At 49.2% G+C, this 15942-nt stretch overlaps 1 protein-coding gene across 1 annotated transcript in view; it reads left to right on the top strand.

Moving 5' to 3' along the window:
• SLC9A3 (solute carrier family 9, subfamily A (NHE3, cation proton antiporter 3), member 3) overlaps window positions 1–15942 on the top strand; it is a 98406-nt gene that overhangs the window by 45341 nt on the left and 37123 nt on the right. The window contains exons 3-5 of the mRNA XM_015417717.1: window positions 6542–6702; window positions 8591–8669; window positions 15119–15296. Of these exons, the coding sequence (XP_015273203.1) occupies window positions 6542–6702; window positions 8591–8669; window positions 15119–15296 (418 nt within the window). The remainder of the gene's footprint in view (window positions 1–6541; window positions 6703–8590; window positions 8670–15118; window positions 15297–15942) is intronic.

The following is a 15942-nucleotide window of genomic DNA, read 5'->3' as shown; positions in this document are numbered from 1 at the left end:
ACCCATCGGCTGGACCATCGGGGCGGAGGGAAGCCTCTATTCTCCGGCATCAAGCCGTCGAAGAGGCTAACCCTCAAGAGCCCCCTGGCCTGGAACCCTTCACAAGGGCTCCGTGGGGGTGCCACTTGAGGTGGCACCCCTCCAAGCCGAGGGTGTGCTAGTCGCCTCCTCTGGCATCGAGGAGAGCGACCGCCATCGCCGATCCACCCACCGGAAGTTCAGAACTTCCTTTGTTCTGATAGGTCTATTTACAATACCTTTCTAAACTCAAGCTCATACATTCATTACATTACAATACATTACATTACATTACATACACAACAGGGAGTTTCTAGAATTGTACACCCGCTTCTCCTTGCTTGAAAGTCTTCTGAAGGGGGAATTAGCCTTTTGTGGTTACATTGAAGTTTAAATAGATGTTTGTTGCTGGTTCTACAAAAGGCCCATTAAGCAGCTGACAATCACAGATGGAGGCAGCCTTGAAAAAGACAAACCCCGCCCTCTCCTGGCTCCACCCCCAAAGTCTCCAGGTACTTTCCAACCCAGACCTGGCAACCCTAAGTTCTCATTTGATTTGGAATTGCTTGGCTTGACGGGTTGAAGGATAGTTTGTGCCTTGTTGTAAAGGATATCTTATAGATGGCTTATTCGGATCTAGGTTCCAGTAAGATGTAAGGTGTCCGGCCTTGTTCCTTACTTTGGCCTTGGAAACTTCATGGTGTATGTAGTAATAGAGCAGGGGTCCTTAACCCCCCCCCCAAGTGTTTTTAGAAAGTGGACAGGGCTTTTGTCCATCAGGGCTTCTGACTGGCTGCGTGCAGTGTTCCCTCTAAGCTGAGTTAGTGTGAGCTAGCTCACCATTTTTTAGCCTCCGGCTCACACATCTTTGTCTTCACTCAGGAAGGAGGGCTCCAGAGCAAACTAATGTATGCAGCAGCCAAATTGCTCGCTCACAACTTTAATGCCAGCAGTCCAGAAAGTAGAATTTTTGCTCACAGGACTCCACAGATTAGAGGGTGCGTTGGCTGCGTGGATGGTTTTTAAAAATCACTTCAGAGGTAGCTGCCCCCACAGCACAAAACGCCTTCCTTGCATGACTGAAGGTAAGCTGTGGGTCACCAAGAACATCCTTCTCAACAACACGTTTATTTAAAAAGGCATCCTGTTAAACAGAGCTTCTGCCTGAAATATCAAAGTGTTGCTATTTGAGTTATGCATAACCTCGCCTCCTAACATTTTGCGGCTACCTCTGCCTCCTGCAGCAGCCATTTTGCAGTTGCCCCCACCACCCTGTGTCGACGTTCCAAAGGCGCCCGCGGGCTCAAAAGGCATGGCAACCCCCAAACGGAGGGTGATTGACTTCCCAGGTGTTGGTCAGTAGGTACTCACAAAATGTCCACCGTGCAGAGAAGTTGAGGACTGGAGACGAGGAGATCATATGTATTATAGGAACCGTGGGGAGCCCTACTGCTTCTGGGATCCTGCTTCGTGGAGGCTGGGCCACTGAGGATCTGGATCAGATATGGCTTCCATCACAGTGGTATCCCCAAGCACAGTGCTTCGTGTTTCCGGTGGGAGTGAATGGTAACCAGCATGGAGGAACAGTGGGGACTGAACCTCTCCTTTGTCCTTATTATACTGCCTGTTTCTTAGGGGGAGCAAGTTTTGCCTTTTCCCCATTAGCTTTTGGTGCTTCCTGCCCTATAGAAGCTGCCCTATGAGAGCTGCATCAGAGCTTCAGATTAAGAGCCAGTTTGGTGTCGTGGTGAAGTGCGCGGACTCCAATCTGGGAGAACCGGGTTTGATTCCCCACTCCTCCACTTGCACCTGCCTGGATGACCTTGGGCAAGCCGTAGTTCTGTCAGAGACGTTCTCTCAAAGACAGTTCTGGAAAGAGCTCTCTCAGCCCCACCTCCCTCACAGGGTGTTTGTTGTGGGGAGGGGAAGGGAAAGGAGTTTGTAAGCCACTCTGAGTGAAGGGTGTATATATCCAGTCTCCTCCTCCTCCTCCTCTTCCTCTCCTTCTCCTCCTTCTCCTCCTTCTCCTCCTCCTTCTTCTTCTTCTTCTTCTTCTTCTTCTTCTTCTTCTTCTTCTTCTTCTTCTTCTTCTTCTTCTTCTTCTTCTTCTTCTTCTTCTTCTTCTTCTTCTTCTTCTTCTGTCCAGCTGCTTCCTTAGACTGTTCAAAAGGTAGGGTTGCCAGCTCCAGGTTGGGAAATACCTGGAGATTTGTGGGGTGGAGCCTCAGGAGGGCAGGATTTGGGGTGGGGAGGGACCTCACCGGGCTATAATGTCACAGAGTCTACCCTCCAAAGCTGTCATTTTCTCCAGGGGAGCTGATCTTGGCTGCCTGGAGATCAGTTGTCATAGTGGGAGATCTCCAGGTCCCACCTGGAGGCTGGCAACCCTACCAGAAGGCCGTGTCCCTGTAAGGCCATGCCCCCTTTTACTCTGTCAGAATCCCAAGGCTTCTATTTTTACTTTTCATCGTGCGTCAGTGTGCAGCAGAGGAGGGGGGAAAAAATAGGTCGGCGACCCAGTTTAAATTCCCTGGACATAGACGCTGTGGAAATGGTATAAAAGCTGCAGCAAGGAGAACTCGCTGGCTGGTTTATTAAATTATTGTGTGTGGTTGGGAAAGACAGACTAAACAACACACAAGAAAAATTCAGGTCTAGGAAGACACCTGCCCTCGGCGTGCCCCTTCGGCAGGTGGCTGCAAATCCCTCTCAGTGGGACGGAGCACCAGAAGAGCCGCATTCCCATAACTATTAGCTCGCTCACTTCTTCAGGTCTTAAAGATTATCATGGGGGAACATAATTGGTAACCTATAAAAAGATAAATGGTCCATTCTGGCCGATTGCATCTTCAACGTGTTTTGTGACTCCCTTCAGTCTGTGGACAATTCGTGCCTGTTCAAACCTGGCAAGGGGAGGAGGGGGAGACCGTGGAATTGTCGTTTTTAAAACCTGAGTCCAGAGATATGGTTTCATGTACTGGGTGTCTGCATAATATTGCAGAGTTTCTTCTACTCGGGTTCACTCCTTCCACCCCCGTTCTTTTGAGAAAACGAGCACCTTCTGCCTGCTTGTGTTCTTCTTGGTTTAAAATACATTTTTAAAGAGATTGTAAAGTTTGTACCAAAGGACCACAGGGAGCCCGAGAGAAATTAGAATGTCTCGGTTCTCGAAGCCTTTTCTCTACTTAAAATAACATCTTGTCTACCTACAGGGAGAGAATATTTCTGTTCCACCTATTAAATCCTGCATTTGAATCGGTTCTCTCCTTGGTGGTCGAAAGTGCCATCAAGTCAGTTGACTCATCGCAACCGATGCTCCCTCTAAGCTGTGGAGCCTTGTGAGCAAAAATTCTGCTTTGTGAGCTGCTGGCATTAAAGTTGTGAGCGAGCGATTTGGCTGCTGCATAAATTAGTGTGCTCTGGAGCCCTCCTTCCTGAGCTGAGACAAAAACGTGTGAGCTGGAGGCTAAAAAACTGTGAGCTAACCCACACTAACTCAGCTTAGAGGGAACACTGATCGCAGCCCCGTAGGATTTGCAAGGCAAGAGACCTTCAGAGGTGATTTGGCATCGCCTACCTCTGTGCAGCAACCCTGGGCTTCCTTGGTGGTCTCCCATCCAGGTACTAGCCAGGGATGACCCTTCTTGGCTTCCGAGATCTGACAAGATCAGGGTGTTCTTTCCTTATCCATTGAGATAATCATCCATTCCTTGTATGTTCAGGGTTTTCTAGCTACACAGGTGACATTTCTTCCTCAGTACCAAAAGGGAGTTTCTCGTCTCTGTAGGTTCATTCATTTAAACGTGTGCATACTTGCAACTGTCATCTGAAGAGAACTAAACCGACTGTGGGATAAAACTAGAGGAAGGACAGGTGATCTGTAGGTCCAAATCAGGAGTTCACTAGAGTTGGCCGGGCTCGGTAAGCTGACGATTACGGTCTCACTGTGCGTGAAGCTGTCTTGCTACCTGCAAAGTAATTGCATCCGTTTTGTACCCAATGGGGCCTAGCCAGGGGATTTTACAGAGGTAGGGGTGTGTCAGCAAGCTACTGGGGGGCTGTTCATAGCAACCCCTCCAATCCATGGTCCTCGGGCTGGCACACAACAGAAGATGAAGCCCGGTGACATTTGTGACCCCCTGTGTATTAGGTATGAAAATGGATAAAGAAAAGCCATTGATTGATTGATTGATTGATTGATTAATTGATTGACTTTCCACCCCGCCCTCCCCACCATGGCAGGCTCAGGGCGGCTTACATGGAATTTTACACAGCTAAACAGATATAGATAAACTCATAAACAATATAAATAGAAAAACATTACAGAGTGTTAGTGCTACAAGGTTCATATATGATGGCAGGTATAAGCAGCATCTGACAAAACAAAGAAAGTGCTAGTACTACAAGTTTCATATACGATGGCGGGCATAAGCAACATCCGACAAAACAATTAGCTACCATCGTAGTCTGGGTTATGCAGGCTGTTAAGTGATGTTGATATTGATGTTGATGTTGATGTTAACATTGGGGCCAGGGCCTCAGTTTGTATAGCCATGTAATTCCTATCCAAAGTAACACAAGACAAAACGCTGTGGGGGGGGGGGGGGTTTACTGGTTATCCCACTCACCCAGTCTCCTAGAATGTCACAAGCCAAGGTTGGCAACCCCAGTATGTCCCTTCCTCACGTGGCTCTGCATTACAAGCAAAACCAGAAATTAGGTTCAATGGGATGCTGTGTCCTATAATTTGCTTAGTTGTACTTGACAAGGAGCTGCGGTGGCTCAAGTGGTTGAGACACTGAACTGCAGGCTGGAAGGTCAGTAGTTCAGCAGTTCGAGACCCGAGTGCCACATGACGGAGTGAGCTCCCGTCTCTGGTCCCAGCTCCTGCCAGCCTAGCAGTTCGAAAGCAAGAAATTGCAAGTAGATAAATAGGTACCGCTTCGGTGGGAAGGTGACAGCGTTTCGTGCGCCTCGGTGGCTAGTCATGCCGGCCACATGACCATGGAAACGTCTTCGGACAGCGCTGGCTCTTCGGCTGGGAAACGGAGATGAGCACCGCAACCCTAGAGTTGGATACGACTGGCTTTCGAGCAAGGGAACCTTTACCTTTACCTTACTTGACATGTCAGTTCTTATATCCCCATCCTGTGTGAGGTTATCCATTCAGACACACTGATGTCTTCAGCATTCATCTGAGCTCTTAACATACACTTTAGCGATCCTTAAAGGGATGGAATAACGGGGGGCGGGGGGGTGGAAAGTGCTGGCAACTGACTGCCAATTCATGGTGGTCCTGTGGGGTTTTCAAGGCAAGAGACGTTCAGAGCGGGTTTTCTATTGCCTGGCCGTGCACAGCAACCCTGGACTTCCCTGATGGTCTCCCATCCAAGTACTAACCGGGGCTGACCCCACCTAGTTTCTGAGATCTGATGAGATCAGTCTAGCCTGGGCGATCCAGGTCAGGGCAATAACACGTCCCACAGTGTTTTATGATGTCGTCTAGTGGAGGATTCACAGCATAAACGAGGACCAGCTGTACATATCTAATTTACACGTCCTTCTGCCATCTGCTGCGGTGGCTCAAGTGGTTAGGACGCTGAACTGCAGGCTGTGGAAGGCCAGTAGTTCAGCAGTTTGAAACCCGGGTGTGCCGCATGACGGAGTGAGCTAATTCCAGCTCCTGCCAACCTAGCAGTTCGAAAGCAAGACATTGCAAGTAGATAAATAGGTACCACTTTGGTGGGAAGGTAACAGCGTTCCATGCGCCTTGGTGTTTAGTCATGCCGGCCACATGACCACGGAAACGTCTTCGGACAGCGCTGGCTCTTCGGCTTTGAAACGGAGATGAGCACCGCAACCCTAGAGTCGGATTCGACTGGCTTTCAAGCAAGGGAACCTTTACCTTTACCTTTACTGCCATCTGATTTATCTGGACGCACTTCGTTTGTTGCCTTTCTTAAACGAAACAGTGTAGGGCTGCTTTCAGCAACCCGATCCACAAACCTGTTCCTCCAAATCTTAGTGACTTCAATTTGCTTTCTGGAGCAGTGATTAGATCCAAATTCAATCGTTTTGCTTGATGGGGCTTTTAACACTTGCTGTGGCAACCCTTCGTTCTCTCTGAAAGGTTCCATGCCCTACTGGCATTCAGTTACTTTAAAATCATTGGGGTCAAGAGCAGTGCTCCCTCTAAGCAGTGGAGCCTTGTGAGCAAAAATTCTACTTTCTGAGCTACTGGCATTAAAGTTGTGAGCAAGGAAAACAAAACAACAAAGGAGATGCATTGTTACAGGTTTGCTGGATTTGTTTTTGACATACCTCCTTTCTTTGTTTTGTTGATTCCGAGTGGCACGCATTGATTCAAGAACAGCACATTTTGCAAAGAGCTTTGCAGTGTGCCCCCTGACCCTCTTTATTGATGCTCGAAGCATGCCAAGGGCAATGTTGGTCCATTATAAATGAGTCCCATTTACCTGAAGGAGAGATGAGGTTTTACAAAAGGCTTGCTTTCTCCTTGTAGGCCATCTGAACAGTGGGCTGCTGGACTTCCTCTTGTTCGGCAGCCTGATTGCCGCAGTGGATCCTGTTGCCGTGCTGGCAGTGTTTGAGGAGGTCCATGTCAACGACGTCCTCTTCATAATTGTTTTCGGAGAATCGCTGCTCAACGACGCGGTGACTGTGGTACGTTACTGTCTTGAGGTCCCAAGGATACTTGCTTTCTGGGAATTTGATAGTAGAATACTGGGAATCCTGGTAAATCATAAAAACCTTGGATAATCCAGGTTGCAGGTAAACGAGCATTCGGTTCTGAAGATTCTAATAAATTGACGAATGCCGAAGGGGTTACCAATAAGTATAAACGAGCATTCGGTTCTGAAGATTCTAATAAACTGACGAATCCCGAAGAGGTTACCGATAAGTGTAAACGAGCATTCGGTTCTGAAGATTCTAATAAACTGATGAATCCCGAAGAGGTTACCGATAAGTGTAAATGAGCATTCAGTTCTGAAGATTCTAATAAATTGACGAATCCTGAAGAGGTTACCGATAAGTGTAAACGAGCATTCAGTTCTGAAGATTCTAATAAATTGACAAATGCCAAAGAGGTTACCGATAAGTGTAAACAAGCATTCAGTTCTGAAGTGTCTAATAAATTGACGAATGCCGAAGAGGTTACCGATAAGTGTAAATGAGCATTTGGTTCTGAAGAGTCTAATAAATTGACGAATGCTGAAGAGGTTACCGATAAGTGTTAAGCAGCTGTTTGGCTGAAAGCAATTTCTTTAAATGGTACACCATGCATATTTACTCTTGGAAGTCCCATTGAGTTCAAGTAAATATTTGTAGCATTGCATCCATAATGCCTGGTTTTATGGCTGCTTTAGGGTTGCCAGGTGCCCTCTGGCCACTGGCAGGGGATGGTGGGGTAGGGTTGCCAGCAATGTTCCCTCTAAGCTATAGAGTCTTGTGAGCAAAATATTCTACTTTGTGAGCTACTGGCATAAAAGTGGTGAGCGAGCTATTTGGCTGCGGCACAAATCAGTTTCCTCTGGAGCCCTCCTTCCTGAGCGAAGACAAAGATGCAGGAGCTAGCTCACAGTAACTCAGCTTAGCGGGAACACTGGTTGCCAGCTCCAGGTTGGGAAACGCCTGGATATTTGAAGGTGGAGCCTGGAGACGACAGGGACCTCAGTGGAGAACAATACCATAGAGTCTTTATTGGCAAAGCTCCTTTAGAACCGCTGGCAATTTGTAGGATAATGATGGTTCTCCAGTCTGTTTTTAATGCACAAACGCAGTGGCTTTTAAAACAGGACAAGACAAATGATTCTGGATTAAGTTATTTCAGCATACAGAAGAGAGTTATGGGCATTTGGCAATATACAAAGGGCAGGAAGGGGGAGCTCAGTTTTATCGTCCTCTGTATGAGAAGGGGATTGCTGACAATTGTGCCCCTGTTTTCATTTGTGAACTATGAGAAGGACTGTGGCATGATTCATTTAAGCAAACGGCATCCAAATTCTAGCCTTTCTTTAGTTAGGTGAATATTCACAACTGCTAAATAGCAGCACACAGATCATTTAAAGCACTACTTGGCTTGGGACCAGAGTAACTGGAGAACCATCTGCCTTGGAATTAAGATTGTAGGGAGAGGCCCCCCCTGACTGTCCCACCAATCAAAGGAGCTCGACCAGTGGGCACGTGAGAGAGGGCCTTTTCAGTGGCAGCTCCACGATTATGGAACAACCCCCTCCAGGGAGGTGTGCCCCTGGCCCCCTCCCTTTCGATCTTCAGGAGGCAGCTGGAGATGGTTTTAGTTAGGACTGCATTTGATGAAGTTTACTAGCAGTCCTGAGTTGTGATTTTGCATTTTTGGTTTTAATTTTTTTAAATATATTTTATTTTACGTGTTTTACCTGTGTTGTAAGCAGGCTTGAACTCTGTAGAAGACAGATGGCTAATAAATGTTTTAAATAAATGAATGAATGAATAGGGGTGGGTAGGTTCAGTTTGCTGTTATGTGTTGGGCTGCCGTGCGGTTTCAGCCAGCGTTTCTTTTTTGTGCCAGGTGCTGTACAACGTCTTTGATTCCTTTGTCGCCATCGGAGCCGAGAACGTGACCGGTGTGGACTGTGTCAAAGGCATAGGTGAGCGGCCTTTGAACACTCATTCCCTTCCAGACAAATAGATGTGGGATTTCAATAATGGGGAGAATTATACCCCACCACTGCGGACCGTCTTACCCTTCCTCTTCCTGTCCTTGTTCATTCTCGCATCTCAGAGGCATCTTAGAGACTAAACTTCCTTTAAATATATATATACATATATATGTGTGTGTGTGTGTGTGTGTATATATATATATATATATATATACACACACATATATATTCTTTAAGAAAAGGTGGGATACCGAAATGGTAGGGGAAAACGTAGATTCATCAGCTTTGTCATATATTATGAAATTGTTACGTACAACAAGTAAAATCAGATGTATTACCCAACTGTATTACATAGTTCAAATATAGAAGCAGATAAATAAAACATCAATATTACAGCATTTTGGGATAGATTCTCTCTTTAAAGAATGAACCAGGACTTTCCTAAAGTTAGTGATAATCTATTAACGATAAAAGAGATTATGTCTTTAACAATTGAACGGACTCCTGTGCTAAAATTAAATCTTTGTAAGAGAGCAAACGTCCAAATGCAGCTGCGTGAGACTTAATGATATTCCCCACCCCTTCCCAGTGTGGAACTTGTGCCATCTGGGATGGATATCCAGCCTGGCTTGTTCAGGTGGGAACAAAATGTTCTCAGCTGTCTCGTTGTGTATGAGGATTGCCCGGCTGCTGTTTCCCTGTGGCACGGGGGGGGGGGGACAATACGGGTAGGCAGAGAGGTGCTTAACCTCCCCCCCCCCGCCGCCACTTTAATCCTCCAGGCCTGAATCTGTTGCAAAGAAGGGTCTCAAACCCAGGCTGGGTGGGAATCGTCTCGGAGAGGAGGAGCTGGGGACAGTCGCAACCGGGGAAACTTTACCACTCTGCCCGCCTGCCATTTCTTCCCTGCAAACCACCTTCCCCTGGTGCACTATACATCTGAGATTTGAATCATGACCACAGGTAACATGTGTTGCAGCACAGACCGTGGTAGCATTGACACATACACACAACACTACCAGGGCCGGCTCATCAGCTAGGCGAACTAGACGTTTGCCTAGAGCACAGGCCCTGGATCCGGGCGGCAAACTGCCACCCTCACCCCCGCCAAAAGCCCCCCCGCCCCTGAGCAAGTCCCGGGCGCCGCAGGGGCAGAGGAGTGGATCCTGCCATGGGCTTGGCTGGAGAGAGGTGCACTCGTGGCGCCTTCCCTCCAGCCCCCAGCTGAAGGGACTCGCTGCCACCAGCAGGAGCAGCGGGACCCCCGGCCTGGGCGCAGGAGGCGGCGTCACAGCTCGTCTGCCCTCCCTCCTCGGGGTGCAGGCGGACTGGGTGGAGGCTCCCTGAGAGTGGCGCACCCGGGCGCCGTTGAAGGAGGCTGCATGGCAGTGGCCAGTGGCGCGGAGGTGGATCTGCGGCTCTGGGCGCGCGCCCCCCCTGCGGGGACTGAAATAGTTTAGGACCGGTGGCCTGCGGCGCCCCCCCCCTCCAGCCCCCGGCCGAAGGGACTCAGCGGCGCCACCGCAGCCAGCAGGAGCAGCAGCAGGATGCCCGGCTGGGGCACAGGAGGCGGCACCGCAGCTCACCCGCCCTCCCTCCTCAGGGGCGGGCGGACTGGGCGGAGGACCCCTGAGAGTGATCGCCAGGCCCCACCGGTAGGTTCGCATCTGCACCACAAGGCAGCCTCGCCTAGGGCGCAGAAACACCTTGAGCCGGCCCTGGACACAACCATTAATGAACTCCTGGTAGTCGAAACGACGCTATCCTCTTACACTGTTGATAGTGGGGGAGGGGTCCTGGTTGAGAGAAGGTGCTCACACCTTTGAGAGTGTTGTAAAGCACGGAGACGGGGTATGGTTGCCAGCTGGCATGGAGGGGGAAGTATCCTCTGCTTTTAACAGAGGCTGGGTGATGGTGGAACATGCAACCAACTTGTGGCAGTCCCTCAGGGCTTTCAAGGCCAGAGATGTTCACAGGTGGTGCTTGGCAGCCCTACTGAGCGAAGACAAAAAATGTGTGAGCTGGAGGCTCAAAAACTGAGCTGGCTCACACTAACTCAGCTTAGAGGGAACACTGAGTTCCATGGTGGTCTCCCGTCTAAATACTAACCAAGACTTACCCTCCTTAGCTTCTGAGGATCTGACAAGATCGAGGTAGCCTGGGCCCTCCTGGTCAAGGCTTAATGGGATGCTATTGGCTGCCTTGCAATGAAAAAGTACAACAGTCCATTCCCACCCCTTCTGCCTCTATTAGAAGGACAGGGCATTTTTCTCCAGGCCTGTTGGCAACCCCAGTACAACCAACAGCCCTCCGATCCCTTTCCTGCAATGGTTCCCCCTTCTGCCCTCCTGTTGAGAGGGACACCTGGAGTCTGGCTTGCTTCAGCAGGTGAGGAGAAAGGTGATGACGGGGGGGGGTGTGCTGGGTGAGATAAGGAGCAGAAGGCCACCGTAGGGATGTCCTATCTCTGAGCACCCTCCCCGGGAGAGGATTCGGCTGGAGTTGTTTCATACAGGTCCGTGTTAGCAGTGACTCTCACACGGTACATTTTGTGCAGTTTATTGGAATTTAACAGGCTTATTATGTTTTTTTATGTACTTTAAGGGCCATCGTAAAAAAAGATAAGGGAAAATGTTTGCTCTCTATTGCCAGTGGGCAAAAGGCAGGGATATTTAATTGCAGAAGGGCTGATTCATGCGAGGACCAGCTTTGCAAGTGTCAGTTTGAGGGGCTTGTTTACTCTCGGGGACACACGGTGCATGAAGGTACACAGAGAGGTTTCTTCCTCTTTCTCTTTGGGTATGTTTCCGCCACTCTTTCAAAACCCCAGTCTCTGTTTTCTCAGCCTTCTCAGTCCTTTGCCAGGGCCAAGGAACCATCTTGTTCATGGATATTTACTTTTTTATATTTCCGACTAATTTATGGCAGATAACCTGCTGAACCTCTAAGACGCTCAGGGGCCTGTTCGTCTGGTTCCAGGCAGGGCTCCTTCCAGGCAGTTTAAACTTTCTAGGATGAAACTTGCTTGGATTTAGTAGCAGAACTGTGTCGGGTGTCTACAGGCCGTTCTGTCCTGTAAACTGCCTTAAGCACCCCCTGTGACAAGATGGATTAGCATTCGAAATAAGTAAGCACACTTTTATATGCACACTTTTATATTGTGCACACTTTTATATTTCAGTACCATGAATTTTTCTCCATGTAGAATTTCAGACAGGAACTAGAAATTGCCCTAACTGAAGGTTGTCAGATTGTAAACATAAATTAGGAATTGAGTCTTCCCTACATCTGGCCAGGCCCATAGCTACAGTGGAATTTTGGGGGGCTCTGCCCCCTTTCTTACAGACACAGCCCCACAAGAATCAATCACTTTTCCAGTCATTTTAAAACATTTTTAAAAGACCTGTGCTCCTTTAAGCAGAGTGGGGTGCTGTAGTTGATTAATTCCCGCACTGAGCAAGGGGATTTTGGATCCCTTCTAACTCTGTGTAAAGAAACTGGTCCTCTTTAAGGGCATTTTACCTCCTAAGTGTTCGCTTTCTTGACTATAGAAGTCATCACTCCCACCTGCTAGCTTGTAATCAGAATTGTTGCATAGGCTGGCAGGAGTGATTAACTTGCAGCAGCTGAGAACTGTCATCTAAAGTGGTTGACAGCTTGCAATTTAGAGATCTATCCCGATAACAGCTTTCTATTGACTAAATGGCTTTTCTTTCTGCACTGAGAATTTCAGCCCTTCCAGAGAAAATATTTGCCCCAAAAGCCACAAAATCCTGGCTATGGGCCTGCATATGGCCAAGACAGAAAGGGCTAAACCTGGTGTGTGTGGGGGGGTCTCAGTCTGGAGATTTCTCTAATCTTGGAGAGTCTCCTTAACACCTCTGGATCTTGGAAATCAAATATACTTTGCTAACTTTTCTGTAAGTCCCCTGGGGTTTGACCCAGCTTCTCCATAGCTGACCTATTCCATTCCAATTCTGAATCCTCTGACCAGTTCTCTGTGTCTTTTGGTGCATTTTCAATACCGTGGCAGGCACTGGGGGCTTTCCTGACACTCCCGTCTAACCTTTAGATAATTTCCTAGACACCCTAAATGTATCTCACCACCAAGACAGTATTTTGGGGCTTCAAAAAACAAATGAACAGTATAATTTCTTAGTGTCATCTATATATCTGATAGCAACATGGGGCTTCCATCTGCGGATATCTAAATCTAAACTGACACTGAGCAAATTCTCCTGCAAATGTGGGGAATGCCCCAGGTTTGCAGAAAAATCTGAAAACACAAATAAAATGCACTGTGGGGGTTTAAATTCCACCCAAAATAAATCAGCGTTGTCTGGACACGGACAGACAGCACAGTTACCTGTAGAACAAGCAGTGGACACAGGGCGCAAGGGGACAGCTCCAGGCCGGGCATTGGTAGCAGAAGGTGCCTGGAGTGGATCTGGGCCCAGTGTTGGCAGCGGAGGATGCTGGGAGCCTCTCCAGCCCCGGAAGGGCTCCTGGGCACCACTGCCACTGCGGCCAGGCACCTGAAGGCGGGTGGTGGAGCCACCCAGGCTTGGCGATGGGAAGGAGTGGGATTCCCCCCGTGAGTCTCGTGGGCCCGCCTCTTGAAGGAAAAAAAGAAAAAGGCCTGGGGTGGGGAGGGAGAAAGAGGGAGGGAGGGAGAGAGTGGTGGGGTGTAGGGGGCAGAAAGCGAGAGTGTTGGGGTGGGGGGCAGAGAGGGTGCGTACGGGCATGGGGGAGAGTGTAAGAGAAGGGGTGGCAGGATGGAGAAAGAGTAAGAGGCAGAGAAATAGGGGGAGAGGAGAGGAAATAAAGGTGGGGGGCTAGGATGACCACTCCCATCAGTTTCTTGCTGGGCCCCACTTGTCTAGTCTGATAGTCAAGTGTGCTCCTGTCTGCAGATCAGGGCCACATTTGACAGAAGGTAGGTTTTTCTTAGACTTGGGGGGAAACCCCCCCCAAGCTTCCAGAAAAATCTGAAAACTAAAAGGGACGTGTTCACTGCGGAAGTGCAGAGAACGCTCCTCTCCACACAGTCAGGCGCACGGTGAGGAGGCAGGCGGGGAAGAGGAGAGGGAGCTTCTGGGTGGCTGGACGGGGGTGGGGGTGGGAGGCTGCCGCTGTCTTGTCAGCAGAGCATTGGGCAGGGAAGCGGGGAAGCTGCCAAAGCTGAGGCAAGTGACTAAGGAGACAGGGAGCGGGGCGAGCAGCTAGGATGGCGGGAGACTTTCTGCTACGGAGGCTGTGAACCAGCGGGACGGGTAGATGGGCAAGTGGCTGTGCTGGCAGGGGAGCTGCCGTCGCTGTCAAGGTGGCGAACCATCAGGACGGGCGGCTGGGCTGGCAGGGGAGTCACTGACCCTGCAGCTGAGGTGGCGAAGCAGCCTGGTGGGCAGGGGAGCCAATGCAGCCGCTGCAGTTAAGGCAGCAGCATACCAGTGGGACCAGCAGCTGGATGGCTGGCCGGGCAGGGGAACTGCCATTGAAGCTGCTGCAGTAACAAAGACAAGGGGTGGGGCATGGCAGTCCGGTAGAATCATGGGGAGGGGGGAGTAGCCAAAGCAGTAATTAATTAATTAATTAATTAATTAATTAATTATAGTATAGCAGTGGGTGTAGTATAGCCAGGAGATCCTAAGGTTGTCTGGCAGCCAGAAGTTCTAGCTCTTTTACCATTATGCTCCACTAGGTGGCGAGCTAGACTTGTTTTTAAGGCAAGAGACGTCGTCAGAGGTGGTGTGCCATCGCCTGCCTCTGCGCCACGCCCCTGGTCTTCCTTGGAGATCTCCCGCCCAAATACTATCCAGGGCCAACCCTGCTTAGCCTCCAAGATCTGACAGGATCGGGCTAGCGTGGGCTGTCCAGGTCAGGGCGGCAGAGCAGTGAGGGTGGGGGATGAGCAGAGGGCCCAGGATGTGGAGGGAGGGAGACAGAGAAGCGAGGTGGCAGTGCGAAGGAAAAGCGGAGAAAGGTGGCGGGGGGGGGGGTCAGGAGCCAGAGGACTAAGCAGGGATCAGTGGGGGAATTTTCCCTTGAGTTTCTTACAGGTTCCTCCTTATTAGGACTAATCAAAATGAACAGCTGTGAAGAACTTAAACACTTGCTATTTTCTGTGTTATTTTGGTTGGCCCTTCCAAAAAAGGGTACTACTGCACAACTGCTGTTTCTGCAGTACTCCTGTCGTAATTTCAAATAATCCAGCAGCACAAGGGTCTTGGACAAACGTGGCTACTTAAAACCTTTGTCTGTCCTTGGAGTGGTCATCATTTCCCGTTATCACGGAATAATTCTATTTGGATAGCAGTGAGGTTGAACATGCAGCTTCATCTCCCCACTGTTCCCCTCTCTTCAACAGGGAAGTAAAGTCCCTAGATCCATGGATGCATAAACTGCAATACCTTCTTTGTCTTCTCTTTTCCCTGCAGTGTCTTTCTTCGTGGTGAGCGTGGGAGGCACCTTGATTGGCGTGGCCTTCGCCTTCCTGCTCTCGCTCGTCACCCGTTTCACGAAGCATGTCCAAATCATCGAGCCAGGATTTGTGTTTGTCATCTCCTACCTCTCCTACCTGACAGCTGAGATGCTTTCTCTTTCGGCCATCCTTGCGTAAGTCTGAGCTAGTTAACTGGCTCTTCTTTCTCTTTCCACAGGAGTAGCCCTGTTATTCTGTTGCAGCAGAAATCAACGACATTGCCACGCCTTAAAGAAGAGCAAAATTTAATCCACCCTTAAGCTTTTGTGGATCAGAGCCCCGAGTCTTTGGTTTCTATGAGTGGAGCCTCCCAATACAAGTGTTTTAACTTCTGTAGAAAGCTTAAAAAACAAGCAGCAGGGGTCAAAGGGCGGTGAAATACAGGAAGTGCCAAGTGAAATGTAGTTATGTAAAAATCAGATGTAATCAGGAAAAATAGAGAGACCGCTTAGTGGAATCATAGAGTTGGAAGGGACTTCCAGTGTCTAGTCCAGCCCCCCGCACAATGCAGGAAATTCACAAATACCTCCCTCCCACACACATCCCCAGTGAGCCCTGTTCCATGCCCAGAAGAGGACAGAAAACCTCCAGGATCCCCAACCAAACTGGCCTGGAGAAAAATTGCTTCAGCATTTCCCTGGGCATGTAAAAAAGAACCACGAGAACTAAGCACTGACCCAACCCTTCAAGCCCTCCCTCTAATGATCTGCCTAAGTTCACAGGATCCACATTGCTGTCAGATGGCCATCTAGCCTCTGTTTGAAAACCTCCAAAGAAGGA

The sequence above is a fragment of the Gekko japonicus genome, unplaced genomic scaffold (genome assembly GCF_001447785.1).
Source record: "Gekko japonicus isolate JY-2015 unplaced genomic scaffold, Gekko_japonicus_V1.1 scaffold97, whole genome shotgun sequence".
In the NCBI taxonomy this organism is placed as follows: Eukaryota; Metazoa; Chordata; class Lepidosauria; order Squamata; family Gekkonidae; genus Gekko; species Gekko japonicus.
Note: the sequence above shows the minus strand (reverse complement) of the source record. Positions and strands in the feature narration are given on the sequence as shown.